Source organism: Alexandromys fortis, unplaced genomic scaffold (assembly GCF_014885135.2).
Source record: "Alexandromys fortis isolate MF-2015 unplaced genomic scaffold, M_Fortis_MF-2015_v1.1 scaffold_181, whole genome shotgun sequence".
In the NCBI taxonomy this organism is placed as follows: domain Eukaryota; kingdom Metazoa; phylum Chordata; class Mammalia; order Rodentia; family Cricetidae; genus Alexandromys; species Alexandromys fortis.
Window position 1 is genome coordinate 3,068,086 of NW_026068069.1, and position 26,540 is coordinate 3,094,625.

A 26,540-nucleotide genomic window follows, 5' to 3' on the forward strand; every position below is an offset into this window, starting at 1 on the left:
TTGCAGTGACACTCGAGGCCTAGTATGTCCTCTCCAGTGTGACCAGGCAGGACCCATACAGACCACTGTCCTCAAATGTTATCTTCCTTCTACTCTGTGAGGTTTCCACTGATGGTAGGAAATGGATCTTGGTGCTTGTTTTCCATTAAAGTCAAGCATAACATACTTTCCTTAACTACGCCAGAAAAATGACAAGGCATCCAGACTGAAGAAAATCCCACCACGAGAGGTCACACACGTGAGGTCTGCTGAGTGAGGGCACTGTAGTCTGATAAGAATGCTCCCCTAGGCTCACATCATCGTAGTCATCAGGAGTGACTATTTGAAAGGGGTGTGTGTAGTTGGAGAAGTGGTTCAAGAGCCAAATCGACTTCCCCCTTACAGATCAGGATGTTTGCTCCCAGTTACTGCTCCAGCACTGTGCATGCCGCCACGCTCCCCACCGTAATGATGAACTTAAACTCTGAAACTGTAAGCCCAGTTAAATATTTTCTTTCTTAAGAGTTGCCCTGGTCATGGTGTCTCTTCACAACAGAACACCGATTAATAAACAAGGCCAACTTAGATTACAATTATGGAGACAAGCAGACAACAAGAGACCAATTAATGACCATGCTCGACAGCTTGAGAATCTAAGTTGAACGCTCATTAGTTATATTAATATATATTTTTTCCAAATTTAATTAGTTAAAGCTGAATTTGGGGTTTATTTGAAGATTTATACAAAGCCCATGCATTAGCTAAAAACCCTTACAAAGACTTAATGAATGGCAACTTAATACAACAGCAATGGATTTATTTGGCTCTGTTCTGAAGCTCAGCGTGACTCTAGGTTCTGTTTTCTGTTGAGCTTATATGGGAATGCTGCTCTCATTTGGTAGCACAAACTTTTCAGAATCCAATAAATAAACTTCAAGGCACATGAGCTAATCTACGCATCTGCAAGTAACATGAATGTCCAGCACAACACGTTACCTATCTACACCAGAAAACAAGTGACAAAAGCAAAAGGTGAAGAGAAAACAAAACTGAAAGAGACTACCATTTCCCAGGGCACCCAGGCTGGCTGCCCCGAGCACTGCTTGGCTGAGTGCACACTGCCAGTGGTGACCTGTCACTGCTCGGGCCACAGACAGCAAGGGCACCCACACCATGTCATCAGAATTGTAACAAAGTGTACCTGCTGGTGGAAACGCTCCTCCTCAATAACCACTCCAAGGGGCTCTTCCTCCTCCTCTTCCTCTTCGGGTATGGTTGTCTTAAAGACTGTACTTCTCTGAGCAACCTCCTAGAAGCAAGATAGCAAACTTCAAGTTAGAAGCCATGGGAAAGAGGCCCTTTCCTTTGCTTAAGGAACAGCATGGCTGTATCAAGGATTTTTTTTAAAAGCCATTCCATCAGCAGCTTTAGCTAGTGAATTTTGTGTAATTAGCAGCAGTTAGTAGACCTTCAATTTTTCCTGCAGGGAAGCTACTGGGATCCAATTTGAAATACCTGCTGAGCAGTTTCTAATGCTTTTTGTCCTATTCTGTTACTAAAAATTCTGTGCAAGTCACTTGGCATACTAAATTCTCTATAAAACTCAACATGAACTCTGCTTAAAGATCTTAGCTCTGAGCAAAGAAAAGGTGCTAAACAAACGCTGAATAAAAGAAGCTGGAGGCCAACTGCTGCACCTCAGGGACGCGGTGGCAGCAGGACCACCTGAGCGGTGCCCAGACAAAGACAGCACCTTTCATTCCATCAGGAGCCGGGAGCAGGACAGATTAGCACTAATTACTAGCAGCATTGCACAGGTTCTGTATGGACTTGAATCAGTGTAGCAGGATGGAGGAAGCTAGAGGCCCAGCCAGAAGCTTCAGTTCTGTGAAGCCAGTCTTTACAAACACAATCAGCCCATAAACATCAGCCTGTCCTAACCAAAACAACAGCATTATAATGCAGAACCCGAGTCCTACATCAGACATCAAATGCAGCTACAGTTCTTTGACAAGAATCCTAGGGCTCACATGGAGAAAATACCAAAAAGGTACCCAAAAGGTGCGTGCCACTATCTTACACTTAGTTTCCTGAGCACTGAGAGCTAGCATAGTAAGGCTAACAACACGAACACTTAGTAGGCTAACAGTGTAAGCATTTACAAGGTTAACAGCGTAAGCATTTACCAGGAAAACATTCTGTATCAGATGCTGTTTTGATAAAATGTGAACATTCAGAAGTGAAATTACTCAGAGCCCCAAAGTCAGCATGCAGTGGAGACAGACCCTGACAAGGACAACTGGGCCCTCGTCTGTGCTAATAAATCAACACCCTCTAAAGCACTCTTTCCAATGTGCGGCAGCTTCCATTTACTCAGTATCAATCACTTGGCAGCTCTGGTCTAACTGAAGCTTCGGTCACTTCACGTTTCAATGGGAGTCTGGTAAGACGTTGGACTGGTGAAATGGGGCCACAGCAGCACTGGAAGAACAGCCATACCTCTCCCTGAGAATTTTTCAGTATAACCTTCACATCTTCACCAGTGCCCCAGGAGTTCTGGTTCTTCCAGATGAGGTCAGTTGGAGGACTGGCGGTGACTCCAGCATTTGCAGCCCAAATCTGGAAGAGAGAAAGGACTTAAGTACACCCAGAGCCCAGGGCTCACACAACGCGATGTTCAGCAACACGATGAGACTTTAACTTTTCCTCTAATGGTCTGTGAACTGTCTGCCCAGCTGCCTGTGGTCAGCACAATTCAGAGCTTCTGCAGGCCTCCGTTTCCTCATATGATAAACACATGGACACACAAGCCCCTGAAATAAAGCTGCCACACTCTGGCCTAGCCACTCCACAAAACAGCTGACCCAAAGCAAGCTTTCTTAGTGTCTTCATCCACAAACAGAGGCAACAATGGTACCTATGGCAGGTGGGGTCGCTGCTTAAGTGATGACCAATACAGAGGTCCCCGCTCCCTCAATGGTACGATTGACAATTAACTGCTCTAGGGCAGTGATTCTCACCCTTCCTAATGTTGTGACCCTTTAATACCGTTTCTCACCTTGTGGTGATCCCCAAACTATAAAATTATTTTTGTTGCTACTTCTAACTGTAATTTTGCTACTAACGGTGTCTCAATTTCTAAGACCATTAGTAATGTGTTTTCCAGTGGTTGAGAACCTCTTCTCTATGGGTCAAGGGTCATCTTCCAAGAGATACGGACACAGGCAGACACACACGCATACATGTGCACACCCCTCCAATTTCAACAACAGATGATGTTCTATAGCCAACAGTCTATATGCAGGAGAGTGGCTCGTCCCCAGTTGGAAGCAGTGTCACAGTGCCCCAGCGTATCTCAGATTGTGTCCAGAGAACACAGGAAATGTTCCAGGTAAAACATAATTGCTATTGAAATAAACCAAAGAAAATAAATGCATTCCCTTCATCAGCATGGAAATTCTGTCGTATTTTTAAAAGTACTTCTTGGCAGAAGGAAACAGGCAGAATGGGGAAAAAATGGCCATCAGAAACCCCAAGTATCAAGGGAGGGTTTTTGTTTTGGGGAGGGATTGTTTTTTGAGACAGGGTTTCTCTGTGTAGCCCTGACTATCCTAGAACTCACTGTGGACAAGGCTGACCTCGAACTCATAGATCCGCCTGCTTCTGTCTCCTCAGTACTGAGATTAAAGGCGGGTCCCACTATGGCCTGCTTTGATACTCTGAACAACAGTTCCAGAATTAACTTTACATCTCTCTTGGGCGGTGGTGGCACACACCTTTAACCCCAGCACTCAGAAGACGAGGCAGGGGGATCTCTGTGAGTTTTGTGGCCAGGCTGGTCTACAGAGCGAGTGGCAGGACAGGCTGCAAAGCTAGAGAAACCCTGTCTCGAAAAAAAAAAACTAACAATACATTTTTAAAAGCAAACATAGGGTTTTCATCTCAGCTCTTGGTATTTGGAGTGATCCTGCATTTGCCTTGTACAATGTCTGGGAAATCTCCCTCACTACTATGTCCCAAAAAGCTGATCACAATGAGAGCTACTAAAGAAAAAATGCACTGCGTTATCTCACAGGCTAACAGTCCTTCTACCTAACACCCACGGGGTTGGTCTCTGGGGTAGTACATCCAGCGGGGAAAGCACATGATTGGCATAATGGCTCCACATTACGAGAGACAGAGAATAGTCAAATCTAAACCTTCTGAATTAAAATAGCAAATTCTTTTAAACACATTATGCAGTTTCCCTACGACATACAATAGAACCAAGCAATCTTCTCTCGCTATAATTACTGAAGAGAAGAATAGAGCAGTTAGGATATTTGTTCTCATTTTCACCCATTATTACAAAATTAACCCCTGCTATTTTCAGAGAGATGTCAAAGCTCTCTATACTTTATAGAGTTCTAACCTGCATTCTGAGCCTTTCATCTTAAATAGTAAGGTTTGTACCGAGAAAAATTATAAATATGTGGGAGGCTAAGACAGAGTTGTGATCATTTCAAAGTCAGCCTGGGCTGTAGATAGAGGGAGACCTCGGCAGGGAGAGGAAGACAGGTGTGGGGGTGTCAGATTTTAATCCCAACATTTGGGAGGCAGAGGCAAACTGAGCTCAAATGCCAGTCTGATCTATAGGGCAAGTTCCAGGACAGCCAAGGTTACAGAGACCTTGTCTCAAGAAAAAAAATTAAATTAAATAAATAAATGAAGGGTGTGCGCGTGTGGTGTAAATGTGCTAAAAATAGGTACCTTTTGTTTTCTTGAGACAGGACCTCATAGAGCCCAGGCTGGCCTCAAACTCACTGTGTAGCTGTGAATGGCCGTAGACCCCTGCCCTCCATTTCCCAAGAGCCAGGACTCTACGTGTGGTCACCACACTCAGCAGCACTTGCTATTTTTTCTAAGAATCCATAAAAGCAATGAGCAGTCACATCTACATTCTTCAAGGACGAAATGCCTTCTTTGAAAACAATAAACAACAGATTTTCCTATTTCTTTGCTTGCTAAGTAAAACCAAAGAATCTTTTGCTTGCTACTGATTTACACTTCTCTAAAACTCAACATATTATTTTAAATGTGCTTTAGAACATATCGGTAGAAAGCTAAGTTAGAACTAAGAATTAGAATGCCATTTAGCCCACCTCTCAAAATCTAGAAACTTAAATGATGTTATGCCAAAAGTCTAGCACTCTGAATAACCAGGGTACTATCCTGATATGGGATTCCCCTCTGTATGCTGTGAATACCACTGTTTAATAAAGAAACTGTCTTGGCTTATTGATAGGGCAGAACTTAGGTAGGCAAGGAAAGCTAAACTGAATTCTGGGAGAAAGGTAAAGTCAGAGAGAAGCCATGTAGCCCCGCAGGAGACAGACACTGAAACTTTGCCAGTAAGCCACTGACACATGGCAATACACAGATTAATGGGGATAGGTTAAATTAAGATATAAGAGTTAGTCAATAAGAAGCTAGAGCTAATGGGCCATGCAGTGATTTAATTAATACAGTATCTGTGTGGTTATTTCGGGTCTGAGCTGCCAGGCAGCCGGGAACAAAACAAGTGGTCCCTTGCTACACGATCCCTGCCTGGGAGGACATTTTTGAGGGGCAGTAGTCTGTTTGTTTGCATTTGTACATCTGTGTAGGTGCCTTCAGAAGTCCAGAAGAGGGCAGATATCGGGTCCCCTAGAGCTGAATCCACAGGTGGTGAGTTTTCATGTCTACCTTCCCCTGAATGCTGGGATTTCACCTGGCTGGAGCTGCAGAAAGAGCTCTCAACTGGTCCATCTCTCCACCTTAAGCATATTATTTGAGACAAAGTCTTGCAAGTATGCAGACCACGGTGGCTTTGAACTTGCAATGTTTGGCTTCACCTCCCAAGTGAAAGAGTTGCAGGCATGTGCCGCCAACAATATCTGGCTGCTGAAATCCAATCCCACAACTTCAACCAAGGTATCAACATGTTAAAGTTGATCCAAGGAAATTTAGGCAGCCGATGCTTTAGGCTGATGCTGGTATTGGCTCCCTACAATTCTTCATGCCTACAGTATCCTGGATTGCATTAGGTAGAAGCATCAGTCAAGAGGGACCTATTTCATACCCACCGACACAGACCAAAAAAATAAATAAATAAATCAATTCTTTGCACCACTCTTAAGGCAGAACTTTTAATCTTTGACAGCACACATAATAACTTACTAATGTAAAGACATTTACAGTCCTTTTCTAAAATGCTGACCTTTCAGCCAAGCTGTTGTTTCACTTTCCATCATAACTATTTTGTCTGTGATTAAGACAGTGAAGTTAAACAATGACTGAGTTCACTTACTGTAACAGTCTGGCCAGCCTTCAGCACATATCTTGAGGTATATTTGTAAGTGACCGATGTGTCTCCAATTTTTCTGATCATCTCCCAGCCTCCCATTGGTTGATCCTAGTCACAAACAATATGACAAGGTTACTTTACAAATACAGAAAACTATGAAATAATCAGATCCATGAACCCATACAGGCTCCGAAGCTAAGGCCTTCCCATGACAGGCACTGAACTTTGTCCCCCCAGTAAAGAGTAACTCCATGAACACTGCACCCCACCAGGAAGGTTCTGAATTTTAAAGGGGATAAAACAGGGGGAGAGATAAAAACACAGCAAAGCCTAGGGTTCACTGCATAACCAGACAGGCCCTCATGACTTACAAGAAAATTGAGCCATGAAATCACAAACAAAACAACTAATGTCTGATGGCTTTCAGTTTTAAATCATACAATCTCTCGGCTGACAGAGGGAAATTTTTTTTTTTTTGTCTTCTGCATCTGGGCCAGCTTTGCCCAAAAGAAACAATCTTTTTAAAAATTGTTACTAAGGGTTTAAAGCTAAAGAGGCAGAAAGACAGCAAAGCAAACAGGCTCCCCTCTCGGCTAGCCACGCCTCTAGGATCTGGAAACACCAAGCTAGAGCAATGGTGGCTACTCTGTTTCCAAGTCGTGGCCAACCAGGCCCAGAGAGCCCAGTCTCTGACTTACTAAACAGTCTGGTAAGAAAGGGAGTGAGCTCACAATTTTTAGCAGACCTTGAACATTTGCTTCAAGTGACACTGCCTTCCCTGTGCTGAACTCTGCTTCCTCCAGCACCACCTACATCTTCACAGTTTCATCTTGAGAACCAGAGAGCCTAGAGACCCGCTTCTAAACCTCAGAAATCCCTCTAGTGGATTCATGTTATTACTATGTTTATATGAATCAGATAAAGAGCATTTGTTCATTAACTTTGCGAGGAAAAAGCTCCTTCAACATACCTGCCTGCACCCACATCCTTCTACAAAGCTTTTATTATTAACTGTGGCTACGCCAATCTGGCTGCAGAAAACTTCTGCTTCATCTTTGGGAAGGCCATCATGAAAGGGCCAGGTCTAGGCAAGAGGTCAAGCAGCTTTATAAACCAAGATCCACAAAGAAAATCTTAGGCTGGGAAGGTGATTTAATGGGTAACAGTAGTTGCCACCAAGGCTGGTAATCTGAGTTCAAGTCCAGAACCCCACACGGTGGAAGGAGAGGCAACTCCTCTGACCTCCGTACCCAGCGCATGGACACCAAGCCTACACCATAATAAATAAACATAAAAAGAACAAAGAAAATCTTTGGGCCACGAAAGTCTTTAAGATGGAAGCACACATGGTGGACAGCCATTGCTATCCACAGCAGTTTGCAAACCAGGCCCGGGAGATAGGTCCACCCTTTACCTGTTCAGAAGTGTTCTTCAAGCGGATAAACTTGCCATCAACATCTATCTCTTCAATGCACACATTCCCGGTGGCTGAAGCTGAGTGGGAAATGCTAACACTACTGCTCGCCTCTGACTCTTCCACGTCGACCCTCTTCCGCTTCCCTCGAGTGGTGCGGACGCTGCGACTGGACGACGCTCTGGACACGGTCACCCGGGAAGAAGGACTTGGAGAGAGCTTTAACCTGCACAGGGAAGAAAAGTTCTGCCTCACTTAGGCTTTCGTCTCCAAGGCATTTCTAAAGCAAGGAATCCCTCACCATGTTAGACAAGACCAATAAATGTCTTACCTAAAGTCATGCTGGGATATTCATATCACATTACTAAAGCAATTGAGATCTCCAATTAAAGAGCCCACTTGATATTTAAAGTAATAACAATAAATGAAGATCTATTTCTAGGGTTTGGAGAGATGGCTCACAACCATCTGTAATGAGATCTAATGGCCTCTTCTGGTGTGCAAGCACATATGCAGGCAGAACACTATTCATAATAAATCTTTAAAGAAAATGTTTATTTCTATTTAAAACGGATAACGGAAAATTTCAAAGTCATTTTTTTTCCTTTTTAAAAGAAATGTTGGGGCTGGAGAGATGGCTCAGAGGTTAAGGACACTGACTGTTCTTCCAGGGGTCCTGAGTTCAATTCCCAGCAACCACATGGTGGCTCACAACCATCTAAAATGAGATCTGGTGCCCTCTTCTGGCCTGCAGGCATACATGGCGGCAGAACACTGTATTGTACATGTAATAAATAAAATATTTAAAAAAAAAAAAAAAAGAAATGTTTTCTTTTCCTTACAAGTGAGAGCATTTAATAATGCAATTTCATTCCGTGTAATACATTTGGAAATATGTACCGAAAGACATGTAAACCACTTAGTTGTGTTATTCATGTTGGAGAATATACTAGTTTTATTTTTGTTTTGTTTTTCAAGATAGGGTTTCTCTATGTAGCCCTGGCTGGTCTTGAACTCAGAGATCTCCTGAGCACTGTGTGGAATGCTGGAGTTCCTTGCATGGATAGTAAATCCTAGTTGGGCTATTTTGTTCATTAAGACAAATGATAAATGTCTTAATGAGACAGAAGACAAGGCTTTGAATTAAGGCAGTTCTAAAATACTGGGGGGGTGCATAACCCAGCTTGTGGGCCTGGGGATGCCAGAGAACCTTACCGCTCCTCCTCGCCTTCTAAGAGTTTCCGGTAGGCGCTGATCTCCATGTCCAGGGCCAGCTTCACGTCAAGCAGCTGCTCATAATCATTCAGCTGCTGCTGCATCTGGTCCCTTATCTCCGCCATCTCTCTCTCTTTGTCAGACAGCATGCGGCGAGAGTTGTCTTTCTCTTTAGCAAGCATGTCCTCCAGTTCTTGAATCCTTTCCAAACACGCTCTAGACTTCAGAGTCAAAGGAGCACATTCACTTTCCAGGACCATTCCCACACGAGTACAAGACAGCTATTTCAAACCATCTCCTGAACTGAGCAAACACAGCCTTGCAGGAGCTCCAACTCAGAGCTCAAGAGATCCTGACTGTGAGAAATTAAACTCCAACTCCTTAAAATATAAAACACAGCTCTTATAAAAGCTTTGGGTAACAAATGCCTAAAAAGAACTATTTCTCAAATTAAAGTTTGGAAATGTATGGGTAAGTTGTCAGTACTGGCCAAATCAACATCTCCCCTACAGCCGTAGAGCCCGAGTCTGACTTTCCTGCAGGGTCCTCACGCCAAAGGGAACAGTGCTGGCTATGTGAGAGCAAGCTTTGACACACTGCTAGGGCACGTTCTAAAAACCAAAGAAAAGGGTCTGGCTACCGTATTGAATGTGCCAGTCTCTTTAGGGTAGCCCCACCATGCCCTGTTCAGTTACAAAGCACATGTGCTACATGGTGATATGTATAAAAACGTTACCAGAAATACAGAAGCTGTATCTGGCATAGAGTAAAAAAAAAAAAAACAAAAACAAAACAAAACACATTCTACACCATGAAATTCATCCTCAAAACCTTGTAGCTCACTGGGTAATCATTCTCCCATGTTTCTCCAAGACAGAATTCCTCTCAGTAGCCTCAGGAAATGACAGGGGTAATCAGCTCAAAAAGAATGATGGAAGCCAAGGCCCTCAGAATCCCAAGTATCCACATCAGTGGCAGAGACAGGGACTTACTGTGAACAAAGTTAAATCTAAAAACACTGTACTAAATACTGCACTATTAGAATTTATTCCTTGAATAAGTACTAGCTCAAAATTTTAAGCACATATTGGGGCTCAACAAGTAACTAGATGATAAAAACAAAATTTCCCAGACAGAGGTTACAAACAGGTGAGAAGCCAAAAAAATAACCCTGCAGTATCATGAGACAAGTGCATGAATTTCTGCTTAACTTAATATTAATATAAATACACTGTAGTGGTGGCGCACGCCTTTAATCCCAGCACTCGGAAGGCAGAGACAGGCGGATCTTTGTGAATTCAAGGCCAGCCTGGTCTACAGAGTAAGTTCCAGGACAAGCTCCAAAGCTTCAGAGAAATCTGGTCTCAAAATATTAAAACAAAAACTTAATATAAGTACATATGACTAGACAGAAAAACAATTACAGATTATGGCTATGCTAAATTAGCATTGCGTGTGTGCACAAGGGGTATATAACCTGCTCTATGAGAAGGCATGTGCACGCACAATCTATTTTATAAGATGGCCAGGAAGCAGTTACCAATACCAAAAAGCATACTGTGTGTTTGCTCATGCACGCACACCTGCACCTCATGTCCATTCTATGAGAAGGCCCAGATTTGGGGGGGGGGGGGGGGGGGGGGGGGGGGGGGGGGGGAGATATAGCCTGTTCTACAAGGCCCAGTGGGGAATAACCTGCTCTATGGGGGTCCAAATGTGTGTTGGGGAGTGTATAACCTGCTCCGTGAAAATGCTCAGATACACAGGTGTGGGTGTTGGGGGCCAGCGCTAACTCTGTCCTATGAGGACCCAGAAGCAGACACAGAAGAGCACACTCGTGTCCAGATCTCACAAACCATTATCCGGTAAAGAGGACTTCTTGGAGAAATATTTGGTTCTACGGCTGGGACACAGAAAATTTATGGTAAACAGAAAGCATATTTTAAAACCAGGAAATAGATGATCCTAGGGTTGTGGCTCAGTGGAGTCCCTGCATAAAATGCACAAGGTCCTGGGTTCAATCCCCAGCAACACAGGAAAACAAAACCTCCAAAGTGGTCGAGCTAGAGAGGTGGCTTGGTGGCTTTGATAGAGTAGTTTTATAACTAGGACATGGAACTTATTAATTCTTGTCTTGGTGGGCCAGGCAGCAGGAAATAAATAAAGACCACTGACTATCGACAGTGAAAGGCAGCTGGTAGCCGCCACCAGTCACACATCCCCAGTGATGGGCACCTGAAACCCACAGCCCATCCAATTATGTGATAAACACCAGGCAAACCCAGACTCAAGAGTAGCTAGAGGAACACCAGGCCCATTCTCCTTGAAACTCAAAGCCATGAAAAAAACAAAAAAAAAGAAAAAGAAAAAAAAAAAAAAAAAACAGGTATATCCTACAAGACTATAGACCAGGAAAGTAGGAAGTATGTGGTTCCCTGGAACAGAAAGAAGGCAACAAGAGAAAAATTGGCAGAACCCATGTAGTCTACAGTCTAGTCAACAGCAATACACTGCTGCCAGTTTCTGCATTTGACCAATGTCCTGTGGTAACACAAGATGCTAACGCAAGCAAACAACAGGACTGTCCTGTTTCTACGTTACTCTGAATCTAAAATTTGGCCAATACAGCCAGTAACGGCACTTGCCACCAGGCCTGACAACCAGAGTTCCATGCCTGGAACCCACAGGGTGAAAGGGGAGGAACCAACTCCAGAAAGCAGCCTCTGACCTCCACACAAGCCAGCTACTGAGGGTACAGCAAAAGGGAGGGAGACCACACGGCTGCCTCAGCTCCTCCACTGCACTGCACTGCGGAACCGTGCTGTAAGGGGTCCACCTGGTCTCTAGTTCCTTTCTAAACAAGCTAAATTCAAAATGTCCAGTCCTGAATCTCTCACTTTATTTCACATGTGAGATGCAGAGGACACAATAAGCCACAAAACAAACCCTGAATGAAGGGCTGGGCCTGTGCAATGCCTCAGAGGGCAGAAGGTACTTGCCCTTGAGGTTCAATCCCCAGAATCCCCATGGAAGGAGGAGAGAGACTCAGCTCCCACACACATCATCCTCTCCCCTTCACATGTGTGCCATGGTACACAAGCACACATACATGCACATACAATAAATAAATGGGAAGAAATTCAACAAGTTAGCACCGAGACAATGCATCGAAACCAAATGTCTCTACCGCACAGTGCTTTTGACAATGCAGAATTAAGAGTGAAAAATCAACCTAGGTATAAACCTTCTTAAACCACTATGGGTTGTTTCATTATTTTAAATGGAAATGTTTAAGTTTTACATTAACTATCTGGTTACACCTTTGTAGACACGTAAAAAGAGAAGGTCAGACCCAAATGCCCCTGGATCTGCCATTCATTCCTAGACAGCTGTGGCTAGCCTAAGCCAGCACCCACACTATACAACAAAGGAATGGAACAAGCTTACCTCCAGATCCTGCCTCAACTTTACAACTTTATGCCTGACATCGATGATGTCAGATTTATATTTAAGCTTCATTTATTTTTATGGATCTGGGTGTTTTGTCTGCAATCATGTATGTAGACCATGAGATGAGTGCCCGGTGACAACAAAGGTCAGAAAGGAGTGACAGATTCCCTGAGCCTGGACTCAGATGGCTTTGAATTGTACTTTGGGTTCTGGGAGCCAAACCCGGATCTTCAAAGAAAACACTAAGTCACTTAACCACTACTGAGTCATTGTGCTAGCTCCCAGTCTTACTTAAAATTCCTAACACAGTGGTCTGATTCATTTATGATGCAGATGCAGTAATAGTTCCCAGAGCTGGGTGTTAGAAAACCAGAGCCACTTGTCTCTGGTGTGCCGCTGTAGACTCTTGTAAGGCAGGCAGACTCAGATCAAACATAAATACAAAATTCCTAGTGCCAAAACAATATCTCTATCATCTATACACTTAATATCTTCTAAAAGTATTTCTTGAGAGGTCGCTTCAATCTGAAATGTAAGAACGTCATAAGTGACGGGTCACACTGGCAGGAGGAAAGCCCTATGTCCCAACAGCAGCATGATGAAACTGCCATGACTCAACACACTCAGACACACAACAGAAGAGCACTAAGCAGGTATTTTGTTGTTCTCTTTTCTAAGATGGAAAACAATCACCAAAACCTCTTATCAAGCTGGATACAGTGGCACATACCTGCAATCCCAGTACAAGGCAGGAAGATTGGGCAAGTCTGAAGCCTGCCCAGGTACCCAGCAAGTTTGAGGACTACACTACACATACATGTATGTGTGAATGTCTTCATTTATTCCTCCACATAAAAGCTATCAGTACTGCCTAGAAGAAAAGATTCCCACTGCTGATAAACTAGAACCTAGCTGGAGCTGGAACTTGTTTAGTAGGGCAGTAGGCTCCTAGAAACCCCAAGGATGGCAGCTTAAAATCCACCAACCTGAAGGCACCTATAGGGAAGAAGTAAGAACAGCAGAGACACAAGGAAAAGACTGAAACTGGGTCAGGACCTGGACCTGATGCAAGTCCCCGACCTACCACTATTTAACCAGTCAGTCTCTGCCTCAAGAGAAGTGAAGCCAAATGCAAGCACCATCTGATGAGGAGTGGTGAGTGGCTGGTATCGATCAACTCATCGAAGGAGCACAATGGCCCATTTCCAGAAGCTACCAGTTAATGTTGCCCCAAAGTCACATGTTGAAAATCCTATTCTCTAACATGGCAGAACTAAGAGAGACGATCTTTCTGTTGGTTCCTCCCAACAAGAGTTAGTACTTTCATAAAACAGGCTCTCGGTAGTATGTGTATTTGCCTTCCAACCACGAGAAGACATGATACAGCCTGATCTAAGGAAATGGAAATAGTCTCACCATTCAGTCCTCCCTGGTCTTAGCCTTCCCAATCCTGAACCAAGGCCTATGCAACTAGCTCAGTGAGTGATGTGCTCGACAAGCAACCATGAAGACCTGAGATACTGGAGGAGGGGGAGGGGTGCATGTGTGCACACACGTGTGCACAGTTTATAACATTTTGTTGGGCAGCCACGTAAAAATCCGTTTTGGCTATTTATTGCCCTAATTTCAGGTGACTGCTTTCTGTTTCACTTTCCAAAGCTCACAATAAATGCTTTTATACCTCTAAGAAGATTTTAGTAAGAAAGAAAGAAAGAAAGAAAGAAAGAAAGAAAGAAAGAAAGAAAGAGAGAGAGAGAGAGAGAGAGAGAAAGGAAAAAAAGAAACAGAAAAGTTTTCTCAATTAATAGCATAAAGTTTAAACAAGTTTCTCTGCTCAGGAAAGGAAAGAAAACAAAAGCTGGAATTACTTCCCACATAACTAAAGAGAGCGGCAATGTTGAATCCACGTAATTCCATGTGTGAGCTTTATTTACCCAGCATCGCTCTGTGTGAAACTGACTCAGAGCCACATCCAGGCCTACATTCACTTCACCTGGAGCCATGCCACCACAGCAGCTTCCCATCAACAAACAGAAATGCAGTCACCTGTCACTGAGGTTTATGGGTAAGTTGAGGCCAGTGGCTTACTAATGGATGCAGAGATTCATAACCATTAAGTAATTTCAAATGCAAGGGGGGGAAAAGGCATTTCACCCACAATTTTGTTTTCTTTCATTTTGTTTTCAAAGTGTGAAGAGAAGAAGAGGGTGGGAGCAGGGCTGTAGAGGTGAGACAGAGCACTATCGTGACACACTATTGGTGTGTGTGCGCAGAGAGTGGGAGCAGGGCCGCAGAGGTGAGACTGAGCACTGTCTCAGCACACCAGTGGTGTGTGTGTGCAGAGAGGGATCCAGAGGTCGCCACATAACCCCCTAATTAATTAGGAATAAGGTGCTGTTCAGGTGTTTTGGGAAGGAGGGGAATTTTGAGACAGATCTCATTACATAGCCCAGGCTGGCCATGCATTCACTATCTAACCCTGGCTGGCCTTGGATTTGCAGTCCTTGTACCTCTGTCTCTCAGGTGCCAGGACTGCTGGTGTGCACCAAGCTACGGGACATTTATGTGATGACAGGTGGCCAGCCTTCTAGTGAACTTCCCACTCTGCCCCAGGCAGAGGCCTACTCACCTCTTTCTGCAGGTTAGAGAGCTGTGAGGAGAGGCTCTCGATCCTCATGCGGCTCTCCATCAGCTCCTCCCTGGCACTGTTGACCGTGGAAGTGTTCATCTCTGAGGACAGCCTGGCGTTCTCCAGCTGTAAGAGCAGGAAGCCTTCAGTCTTAATCAACAAATGAGGAAGCAGGACTCACCAAGGCACTTCCAACCTAAGCCCTGACAGTAACTGGCTGACGAAACAGGAAAACCGTGACTGGTCCGCTGACGCCATCACCACTGTCTTTTCTCACTCGCTTCTAAAGCTATGGATTTCAACAACTTCAATGAATCTAGTTCAGTATTCCACTGAACATTTACTGTCTAGGGTAGCACTAACAAACAACAATAAAAGGCTGTAGAGATGTTTGTAAAGCAAACCATCTATATTCCAAAGCCACCAAATCTAACACAGAATAGACTTTGTAACAGACAGACTCTTCCTTTCAGAAGCAAAAGTGGATCTCATAAAAACAACGCCTCCATCTCCAAATGCCGCATGAGCCGTGTGCATGTGTGCGCATGTGCACATGTGTTATAGAAAGGAATGAGAACTAGAGATGGGAAAGTGTTTCCGTGTTTCTTCTCTAATCCAGTCTGTGGGGCTCTTCTGCTCTTCTAGCTCAATGCCAGCACTCAGCAAGTGCGGGGTGGCTTCAACTCGCTTCATTAGACGGCCAGCACTAACATGATCAGTGTGAGGCAGAGCAGTGGAAATTATTCTAAATGACTGCGTTGATTGTCTAACTCTGCCTCGAACTAATATTTTTCATTTAGTCACATAACATTTAACATAAGAGAAAAATCATTTGCAAACAAAACCAAGACGTGTCATGTGATGTGTTCATGAATGTGGGCTGTCTGCACACTTCTAAAATGAACACTGTCTGAGTTCCCATTGTTCTTTCTATATAAAACAGAACAGGCACCCAAAGGAGCAACACATCTAATACACTGGCAATGTGGACATCAGAAGCCGCAGCAGTGCAGAAAGGCTCCAGGAGTACTTGGGGCTGCACGGAATTTAAGATGCTTCAGGCTTAACTGCTCTGATGTGACATGAGTGGTCGCCGACACAAACATAACCCTTTACTTCTAGTAATACTGGAATAACCCATTTCCATCTACATCCTAGTAACACTTAGTCTATATGAAGGCACACTAAAAATATATTCATTATGTTTATTCCTCAATAAGAGAATCATTTCTTCTATTTTTTTAAGAGTTATTATGTACAGTGCTATAGAGTATTCTGCCTGCAAGCATACCTGCCAGAAAGGGCACCAGACCTCATTACAGATGCGTGTGAGCCATCATGTGGTTGCTGGGAATTGAACTCAGGACCTTTGGAAGAGCAGTCAGTGCTCTTAACCTCTGAGTCATCGCTCCAGCTCCTTTTTTTTTCTAATTAAAGTTTCTTTAAAATTTTTCTTTCATTATTTTATGTGTATGGGTATTTTGTTTGCATGTATACTTGTACGCCACACACTAAATGCAAAGGTAGAGTACTGTATCCCGTGGGACTACAGTTATAGACAGTTATGAGCTGCCATGTGGGTGCTGGGATTGAATTTATGCCCCAGAAGAGCAAGCAGCCCGAGTGCCTAACCACTGAGCCATCTCTCCAGACCCGCGTTCTGGTTTCTAAAAAGGATTACTGTGGATGAAGAGAGCTCAGCAGTTAAGAGTTCTGGCTGCTCACCAAGGACCCAGGTTCGATTTCCAGCACACACATGGTAGCTCACAACCTTCTATAATTGTAATTCCATGGGATCCAATGCCCTCTTCTGGTATGCAGATGTACAGACAAAACGCCTATACACATAAAATAGATAAATAAATAAAACTTAAAAGAAAAACCTAGAACAAAAGAAAAGAAGTAAGTCGCCTTCTTCAGGACGACTAAGGTGCAAACGAAGCCGCGGCGCTCACCTTGGCGTGGTAGGTCTGCTCCAGCTCCTCCTTGTACAGCCTCACTTGAGCATCATGCTGCTCTCTCATCTCATGCAGAGCCTGAGCCAGCTTATACTCATATTCGATCTGGCGCCCAGAATCCACCTCCACCAAACGTGTTTCATGCTTCCGTCTTGTCTCGTTGATCTCCTGCAGGGAGAGATAACATAAAACCAAGTTGCTTACAAGGGCCACACTAGCACCAGTCTGAGAAACCCCAGGGCTATCTATCTGATGCTTCATATACTAACCTCAGAACAGGCCCACGATCCCTGGGGCCTCCGTTTTCAGGTAGAACATTCTCTGGGCATAACTAATGGCCTAACTACGTCCTAGGAACCTCCCAGCTCCTTTCAGGGGAACAGCTATTTCACTTCACTGATGGCAAGAAATGGTCTGATGGTTTACTAAAGTGCTACATAACTGTAGGGACCTAGACACAAACACTAAACTGGTTTGTGTTTCTAAGATGCTTTACTGGCAATCCTTCGGATACCTCTAAAAGACATGGAAGGTCAAATCTGAGAGCACAACGTTATCCCTTGACTAACCCAATCCACTAAAGTAGTTCATGGAGCACTTGTGACCCTTCACTGTTTTAAGAAACTGTCCAAAGTCGGGCGGTGGTGGCGCACACCTTTAATCCCAGCACTTGGGAGGCAGAGGCAGGTGGATTTCTGCTAGTTCGAGGCCAGCCTGGTCTACAAAAGCTCCAGGGCAGGCACCAAAGCTACAGAGAAACCCTGTCTTTAAAAAAAAAAAAAAAAAAAAAAACAGAAACTGCCCAAATAACCTGGAATAGGGAATGTAGCTAGGTACAGAAGCCCACTAATAAAAATTGCCTGTTTTAGCTTCTCATTATGAGCATGTGTTCCCGAGTGGGAATAATTAAAGAAGTCAGAGGGGGCACTATAACCCATTAAAGTTGATTGTATAAATTTGTATAGCTAAGGACTGACCCCAAGAGCTCACAGGCTAGGTGCATATTGTATCACCTACCTAATGCCTACTCCTAAACGTATTTTCCTTCAGATTTCTTCCCCCCTCCCTCCACCCGCCCCGAGACAGGGTTTCTCTGTGGCTTTGGAGCCTGTCCTGGAGCTAGCTAGCTCTTGTAGACCAGGCTGGTCTCGAACTCACAGAGATCCGCCTGCCTCTGCCTCCCGAGTGCTGGGATTAAAGGCGTGAGCCACCACTGTCCGGCTTCCTTCATATTTCTTTGTGGTTCTTTTAACCATTAAAAAAGAAAATATACTTGGTGGAAAAAAATCAGAAACCCAGGCTTGAAATCACAGCTCTGTTCCCGACCTCCTGGAGCTAGGGGCTCTTTGAGGAAACAAGGCTAGAGAAAAACTGAGCTCTAGCTACCAGCATATATCCTTGTCAACCTCCCTGGGTCTTTTTCTCCTTCCTCCTTAACTGTTTGTAATAAAAAGATTAAATGTTTTTATTGGGCAGAGTCCTCAGTGTTGGAAAAGACTAGGAGAATTAAGTAGTATTTCAAGATCATTTTAAAAAAAGATAGACACCAAATACTCAAACATATTTCCTGCTATAAAAAATACTGAATTATGTTGCTGTTGCCATTTCTCAATTATCTTATGTACAAGAAACATTTCTAGTTTCTTCACCAATAACATTAAGACAAATGGCAGAGCAGGCACAGCCATAACAAAGCAAAACAAAAATATAAATCCACTTAGATAATTCAATGCTTATTAACAATTTAGAGAACAGGCTAGCTACACGTTACAAGGAACTTTTATATGCAGTATTCATTTTGATTCTTTCCGCTCCTTACGTGGAGAAGTAGGGCCAGTGTTTTGTTTGTTCTTAACATGCATGTGTGGGCACAAGGCCCCCTGAGAACAGCTCACAATCTCAGTAGTCCGGCAGCCAGCTTATCCTAGGATCTCCTGTATCTGTCTCTAAAGTGCTGGGAGTTTTGGCTTTTTTTTTTATTATGTATACAGAGCTCTGCCTGCATGTATCCCTGCAGGCCAGAAGAGGGCATCAAATCTCATTACAGATGGTTGTGAGCCACCATGTGGTTGCTGGGAATTGAACTCAGGACCTTTGGAAGAGCAGCCAGAGCTCTTAACCACTGAGCCATCTCTCCAGCCCGAGTTTTGGCTTTTTTAATTATTGAGGCACGGTAGCTCATTCCTTTTTTTTAAATTTATGTTTATGTCTATGGGTGTTTTGTCTGCATACATGCCTAGCACTAATGGAGACCAGTACTGCCGGATCCCTAGGTTGGAGTTACAGTTGTAAGCTGCCACGTGGGTGCTGGGATTAAACCCCGGTCCTTTGGAAGAGCAGCCAGTACCACTGAGCCATCTCTATAGCCTGCCTGTTTGGTTTTGTCACATGTTTGCTGGGGTCCTCAAAACTGCATGGCTAGTGTTTTATCTACTGAGCCATTTCCCAGCCAATATTCAATTTTAAATAAGAAACTGACTCAATTTGTCCCCAAGATCTGACTGCTTTTCTAGTTCACTTGGCAACAGCAATATCTTTGGATTTTTTAATTTTATGTATATGAATATTTTGCTTTCATGTATGTCTATACTGCTTTCAAGTCTTGTGCTCAAAAAGGTCAGAAAGAAAGATGAAGCCCCTGAAATTGGCGTTAAGAATGACTATGAACCACCATACGGATGCTGGGACTTGAACCCGGGACCTCTGGAAGAGCAGCTGGTACTCTTAACCATGAAGTCAGGTCTCCAGTCCCAACAATACCAATCTTAAATATTGTTCTTACAAAAATGAACCAATTCTTGTTATTTTCTCTAATATTTAAATAAAACAAACTTGTTTCTAATTCCTACAGTAACTTTAGAGTCACTGTTAGCAAATGTTCCCACAACCACACTCCTCTGAAAGACACTGACTCCTTAATGGCTTACGTTCCTCCTTAATTCATGCCTATCTGCCTCAACCCTCCAGAAACACACATCATCTTCCTCTTTCTGGTCACAGCTGCACTGCTGACCCTTCAACCAAGGCAAGGATGGTCAATGCTACTCATGTTTTATATAAACACCTATAAATATTGCGAGTAGCCAGATTTCAATAAAGCCACTAATAATTTCATCCTCTGGTGTTCAGACTTAATGTAGTCCCTTTCTCCACAATGCACCAGAAGTAATGGTCTATTATTTCGTCAATTAGGTCAATAAAGAAGAATGTGGCTTCTCCCTTGTTCTGTTCACTCTCTGGTGGCTCTCTCTGAAGAAAGCACATCCTAAGAAACCGTGTGTAAAGGACAAGTGGCAAGGGACTGATGCCTCCAGCCAACAGCCATCAGTGAGCTCAGAGGTGGTTGTTCCAGCCCAGCTAAAGCTTGACAACAGACTCATGAGCCCAGCTTCCAGGTTCCGTATCTTTAAACAGTGAGATGATCAAAGACTGTGGTTCTAAATTGCTAATTGGAGAAATCTGCTGGGCAGCCATAGCTGAAACAGTCGCTTAAGCATCTCTGACGGTCCAGCTGTGACAAAGCCCGTCAGAGGTGACCCAGCGCTGTGCACCCAGCGGCTTCAGTTTTTAGTGCTTTTAGCATTGGCACCCGCAAAGTGTCTCCTATCCCCCAAACCTACCATCTCTTTATCAGCTATCTTTTCCTTATAGGAAAGAAATAATACTTTGTTGTTATCTTTACTTAGTGGGGGGCTGTCACACAGAAGTGACTGTACCGCACAGAGGCCAGGGGACAGTCTGCAGGAGCAGCTTCTCCTTCCACAATGTGGGTTCTAGAGATCAAAACTCAGGTTGTTGGGGAGGGCAGCAAATGACACCTCACCTGCCCTTGTTTGTTCAGGCTACTCTCTAACCCTCCTGTGCTAGGATTACAGATGAGCGATCACGCCCAGTCTCGTTTCCTTCAAAAAGAAAACTTTATATGTAGTTACCTCTTCGTACATATTTTTACGAAACTCCAAGTCCTCGGTGAGGCTCTGACAACGATTCTCCAAATCCACTTTCAGTAAAGTTTCATCTGCTAACTGCTTTTTGGCGGCGGACAAGGATGCTTCCAGCTGTGATAAGGAAAAAGAGTGGTAAAGACTCTATGGCAATCTGGTACTGACTTCAGGCATTAGCGCTTGTAAGTGTTTACTAACATGGTCATCTCATCTTAACTCCAGTCATTTGCTGGTTCTACCGCAGGACATCACCTCAGATCACCTATCAGAGTCCTCAGCAGAGAGGGCAATCCTTCTCGCATCAATGTTCTAGTACAATAATGAAACAAGCTTTGAACGTGAAGAGGATGGGTGTACCCAAGAGAACAGCAAGATCTGCAGAAGCCAGACCAGAAGTGATGAGAAGCTACCATGGTAGCTTTCCCAAAGAACATAATGAGGGTTCATTTAAAAAAAAATAAAATTTAAATTTAAATAAATAAATCCGCAGATCATGCTTAAGACTGCCAACCACTCAGGCAAACACTGGTCAGAGGCAGAATCTTACCTGGGCAATCTGATCCTTCAGATCCTCCAGATCCCCTTCTAAACTCTTTTTGTCACCAAGGGCAGTAGCCAGTGCTGCGTCCTTAGAATTCAGGGCTGCCTCATACTCTCGAAGCTTCATCTGGGCTCCATTAAGATCAGATTCCTTCTTAGCATAACTGTAATAGCAGAAAAGCACAGACAACATCAAAGCCCTGCCTTGGAACCTTCTCCTGCCTGCCTAAGGAAGAAATCAAGGCAATTTAAAACTGGCCACCTGAATTTCTGAAGCCACGGAAGCTTACCCAGGAGCATCGGATCAGAGACTTCTGGGTGAACAACAGTTTCCCACATCACATGTTAACCAATGGCTGTGGGATGAAGAAACCCTAAGACCCAGTCTCTGGGGACTAGAGAGATGGCTCAGAGTTAAGAGCACTTGTCAAAACACACACACACACATACACACCTTTAATCCCAGCACTCGGAAGGCAGAGGCAGGAGGATCTCTGTGAATTTGAGGCGACCCTGGTCTACAGAGTAAGTTCCAGGACAGCCAGGGCTGTTACACAGAAAAACCCTGTCTCTAAAAACAAAAGCAAAATAAAACAAACAAACAAAAGAGGATTTGTTGGTCTTACTGAAGACACGTGTTCAGGTCCCAGCACCCACACGATTATCTGTTATCTGTTAAATCCAGTTCCAAGACTCAGACACCCTCTCCCAGCTTCCACCGGCTCTAGGCACAAATGCAGCACAGACATCATGACAGCAAACACTCATTCACATAGAATCTCTGACAGTAACAACTGCTTGTTGATGCCAAAAGGCTTGCGAGCACCTTCTACTTCTAATAAGGTGATCTGAAATTTCCCTAATTACATGGAGTTCTATGTTGGAAAGCAATGTTCTTTATAGATATTCCATGGGGGTGGGGAGAGTCACACTGTATAGTCCTGACTAACCTGGAACTCTCTAAGTAGATCAGGTTGGTGCCAAAATCATAGAGATCGGCCTTTCTCTGCCTCTGAGTGCTAGGAGAGTAAATAAAAGGTACGTGCCACCAAGCCCAGGGAATAATTGTGAACAATTACATTTTAAAAGACATAATGTTTGCAATTAAATAAATATTTACCATTAATTACACAGGAAAGCCTTCACTATATCTAGATTCTAAATATTTGCTCTTAATTAAAAGTGGAGTACTGCTAATATTAAAATAAAACAAAAAATTAATTGACTCAATAGTAAGAAAGCATAATTCAAGGGGAAGAAATATTGGGGTATGACAAATATAGCCCCAACAGAACCTTTTTTTTTTTTTTTGCCAAGTCCTGTATGCTCTAAGGCCACGAGGTGGCAGACTTTAGCTGAAACTAGTCTAGAAGGGGCAAAGCAACCGTTTGAAATTTGAATTAAAACAAAACAAATAATAATCTTCTGTTTGGGCTGGAGAGACGGTTAAGCTCACTTGCTGCTCTATCAGGAGCTCCAGACTCTGAACCCCAGTTGCAAGGGGCTACACCCTCTTCTGCATTCAAGAGCACACAGACAGACACACACCTCTTTTCTAAAAAGGATTCAACCTTGGAGAATTACAGCCAAACGAGCTCATTCAAGCCCTGGGTCCCCACAGGAATCCCGTGTAGAAGCCTGTGAAAAAGCCATAATTTTATCCTACCATAAAATGGCCAGTGCTGAATATATATCATGCTAGCTAGGATCTAAGGGAAAATCACTCTTTGGAGACAAGTTTCATGTAGCCTCTTATCAGTCCAGAACTCACTACACAGCCAAGGACAACCCTGAAATTAGATCGTCCTGCCTACACCTCAAAGTGCTAAGATTACAGACACAGTCACAACCAGTTTACTGCATGCTGGGAACAGAACTCAAGCTTTCATATATATTAGGCAAGCATTCTACCAACCAAGTTATATCCCCCCCCCTTTAAAAAAAAAAGAAAGAAAAAGAAAACAACATTTTTAGAAGTTGCGAGATTTTTCAGGAGTCAAGAGCACTTGTTCTTCTTGCAAAGAACCCAGATTCTATTCCCAGCACCTCCGTGTACCCAGAGTGACTCCCTAACTATGTAACTCCAGTTTCTGGGAATCTGGCCCCTCTTCTGACCTCTGGGGGCACCAGGCATCCATGTGGTGAACTGACATACATGCGGGCAAAACACTCATACACATAAAATAAACCTCAAAAGTATCAGTGTGAAGTGATGACCCTCTGGTTACAGGAACCACACTTACTCTGAGACCAATTCAATCAAGATCTGCCCTACAAGCCACCATGGTCTTCCCTGAAGTAAGAAAACAAGTATTGTACCAGACCTCAAGGAGGGCTCCTGCATCAGCCACTTACACACAGGTACATAAGAGTTAGAAACAGAAGGCTCAGTCGAGTTCCTGAACTTGGAAACCTATTCATTTAACTGAGCAAACATTACTGAGGGTTTAGTATAGGCTACCTAAAACAGCAAGTTAGGCAAGTTAGGTAGAGTGGATTTTGCTAATGAATGTAGCAGTCTGGTGCTTTAGTGAAGGAATGAGATGGACTTGCGGGTGTGCCTGCTATGGACGCTGGTGGCAGACATTCCCTGCAGCTGCTCTTATATCCCAAGGGATGTTTTTCTGTTGGCTTAGCAGGTACACACAAATCTACTGATAGTTTGATTATCATGTATGGCCCCCACGGCTCTGCAGTCAGCACCCTGCTAGCCACTCAGGCCATGGCCTGGTGGGGATCCTGCAGCCCCGACTCTCCCACAGCCACAATATATAGGCTTAAATTAAGTCTCTATTATTCTATTTATCAATAAGATGAGGAGTCAAAGGCTAGGGTGAAAACCTGCTAGCCCAGAGTGGTTGAGTTTCAACTAGCTGACCTTGCTTTATGGCCAGAGACACTACAAGTGACTCTCTTCCCTGTCTCAGAACCAAAAAGGAAGTGCCAAACTCAAGTCCCCGTCCTTCTTTCCCCAAGTTTCTTCTCTTTCCAAATCCAAATTGTTGGCTTCTCTATGGCCAGTTCAGTCGGCTAGTCACTGGCTCCACCCCCTCCCAATTCAAGGTGTAACTCTATTGGCAAGTCTCAGGGTGTGATCAGAATATCCCATAGCACCCAAGCCCCTTTCACCCCCAAACTAGTGCTGTGTTCATGCATCGTTCTCCTCTCCTCCTGCAGCCCCCAACATCAACAGGGAAATGTGGGTGCCTCCAACCCCCGCATGAAGGGAGGGGAGCCCACTGGACCTCTGGACATGAGGCACACTGATGTAACACTGAGACACAGACCCAGTACTGTGGGAAACTTAGCTCCCTCAAGACTGAAGACTCAAAGAAGGGCAAGGCCTCTGTAGAGACATTCCTAAATGTCCTATACAGAAATCCTGTAGATAACAAGGGTCTTGTTAAATGTTAAATGACTCTGAGGCCATGGAGATTTCAGTAATAGAGTACATGCCTGTCATACACAAAGCCCAGAGTGCAACTATAGTACCAAAATAACACCTCCCCAAGACTTTTTCACCCTACATAAAATGTCTTTTAAGAAAAAAAAAGGCACTATTTCTACATCTCTGATATTCACTTTCCTAAATGCCCTCCCTCTCACCCTGCCAAGGCTGATGATTCATAAAAACATTCTCAAGACTATACCCATCTCCAGATGAGGGCCATCAGTCAGGAAGTTTTATGTCAGCTGAGTGGCCAATGCCAAGGGCACGTGGAGGCCAGTCAGTGAGTTACCAATCTGACATCCTCTCCCCACAGGTTTCTAACTGTTTTCTTAGTTTTCATTCACTAAACATGGCACGGAGAGTCCACCTGCATCAGCATACCGGGCAGCACGGAAGCTGCAGGCTGGCGTTCTAAAACAACGGTATCACCTGTTGTGTGACACCTGACACTGTCAGGGTCAGCTTAGACAGGAATCCAGAGTTACTTGACAGTAGCAATGACGGCGCTGCAAAAGATCCTCCTGACTGCAGATCTGTTCAGCGCTACCGACCAGCCTAAGTAAACCATTTCTACCTCCAGAGAGATCAGAGTTTTCAATTAAATTCAACACGTGAATCTAATGCTGTAAATGCGCACACCACTGAAAACAAGTCATAAAACATTCCCTCAGACACTTCACACAGGAACCAAAGCCAGCCGCATCCAAGAGCTAAGCTGTTTTATGCACTGTAGTTAGTACTCTATCCTGATGAAGAATTTCCATCCAGAGTTAGTTTTCCTTTCAAGTGAACTTCAAGTTCACCAGGAACAGTAAGCAATTAACTAGGTCTAACCTCATCATTAAAGAAACAATCAGCTGGCAATTGTCCACTCACATTAAAATGTGAGAGCCCAACAACCACCTGCGGGAGCTGTACTTTCCCAAAAGAGCAAGCGCGGCCGGGGACACGCCCCACTCTCTGGGAACTAAACTGAAACTGCCCCTAACTGCACCAACACGACAACGCGCTTCATTGTTCTGTGCTCACACGTGGCTCCTCAGCACTGCCACCTCTGAATGTGCGGGTATTTAGGGTGTTTTAATGAGTTGTTTTTATTTAGCCTTGACTTGTTTTCGGATCATCATGTAAACTCAGGCTTCAGCATCAGATACATTGGGCTCTGGAACTGTGTGTCTGACCATCACCACCTGTCTGTGTCCTACATTTCCAGGAATACTCTACTCTGTCTACACCAGTCTTTCCAACTAAAACAATTTCAGCACTACTGGAAACAATGCTCAATGGAGCTGGGCACACATCTTTAATCCTAGCATTCGCGAGACAGAACCAGCCTAATCTATACAGCAAATGAATTCCAGGCCAGCCAGGCTACAAAGTCACGCACGCGTGCGCGCACACACACATACACACACCTCAATAGATGTTCAGAAAATTATTCAAGGCCTATATTGATAACAATGGCCACTTAAAAATGAACTAGTAAGTCCATCATATCAGAATTTTCTTCCTAAACCATATCAGTATTTTCTTCCTATATATTAATATATTAGTTTCTTTTTTTTCTCCTTTATTTTTTGTTTTTTTTTTTTTGAGACAGGGTTTCTTTGTGGCTGCCTCTGCCTCCCAAGTGCT

General features: G+C 43.9%; 2 protein-coding genes across 2 annotated transcripts in view; both read right to left on the reverse strand.

Moving 5' to 3' along the window:
- Spmip10 (sperm microtubule inner protein 10) overlaps positions 1-26,540 on the reverse strand; it is a 497,054-nt gene that overhangs the window by 354,815 nt on the left and 115,699 nt on the right. The gene's annotated exons all lie outside the window — the stretch shown is intronic.
- The window catches only part of Lmnb1 (lamin B1), a 42,605-nt gene that overhangs the window by 1,913 nt on the left and 14,152 nt on the right, over positions 1-26,540 (reverse strand). The window contains exons 2-10 of the mRNA XM_050120905.1: positions 21,462-21,618; positions 20,903-21,028; positions 16,968-17,138; positions 15,013-15,138; positions 8,934-9,154; positions 7,719-7,944; positions 6,308-6,412; positions 2,479-2,598; positions 1,181-1,288 (exon numbers count right to left, since the gene is read on the reverse strand). Of these exons, the coding sequence (XP_049976862.1) occupies positions 1,181-1,288; positions 2,479-2,598; positions 6,308-6,412; positions 7,719-7,944; positions 8,934-9,154; positions 15,013-15,138; positions 16,968-17,138; positions 20,903-21,028; positions 21,462-21,618 (1,360 nt within the window). The remainder of the gene's footprint in view (positions 1-1,180; positions 1,289-2,478; positions 2,599-6,307; positions 6,413-7,718; positions 7,945-8,933; positions 9,155-15,012; positions 15,139-16,967; positions 17,139-20,902; positions 21,029-21,461; positions 21,619-26,540) is intronic.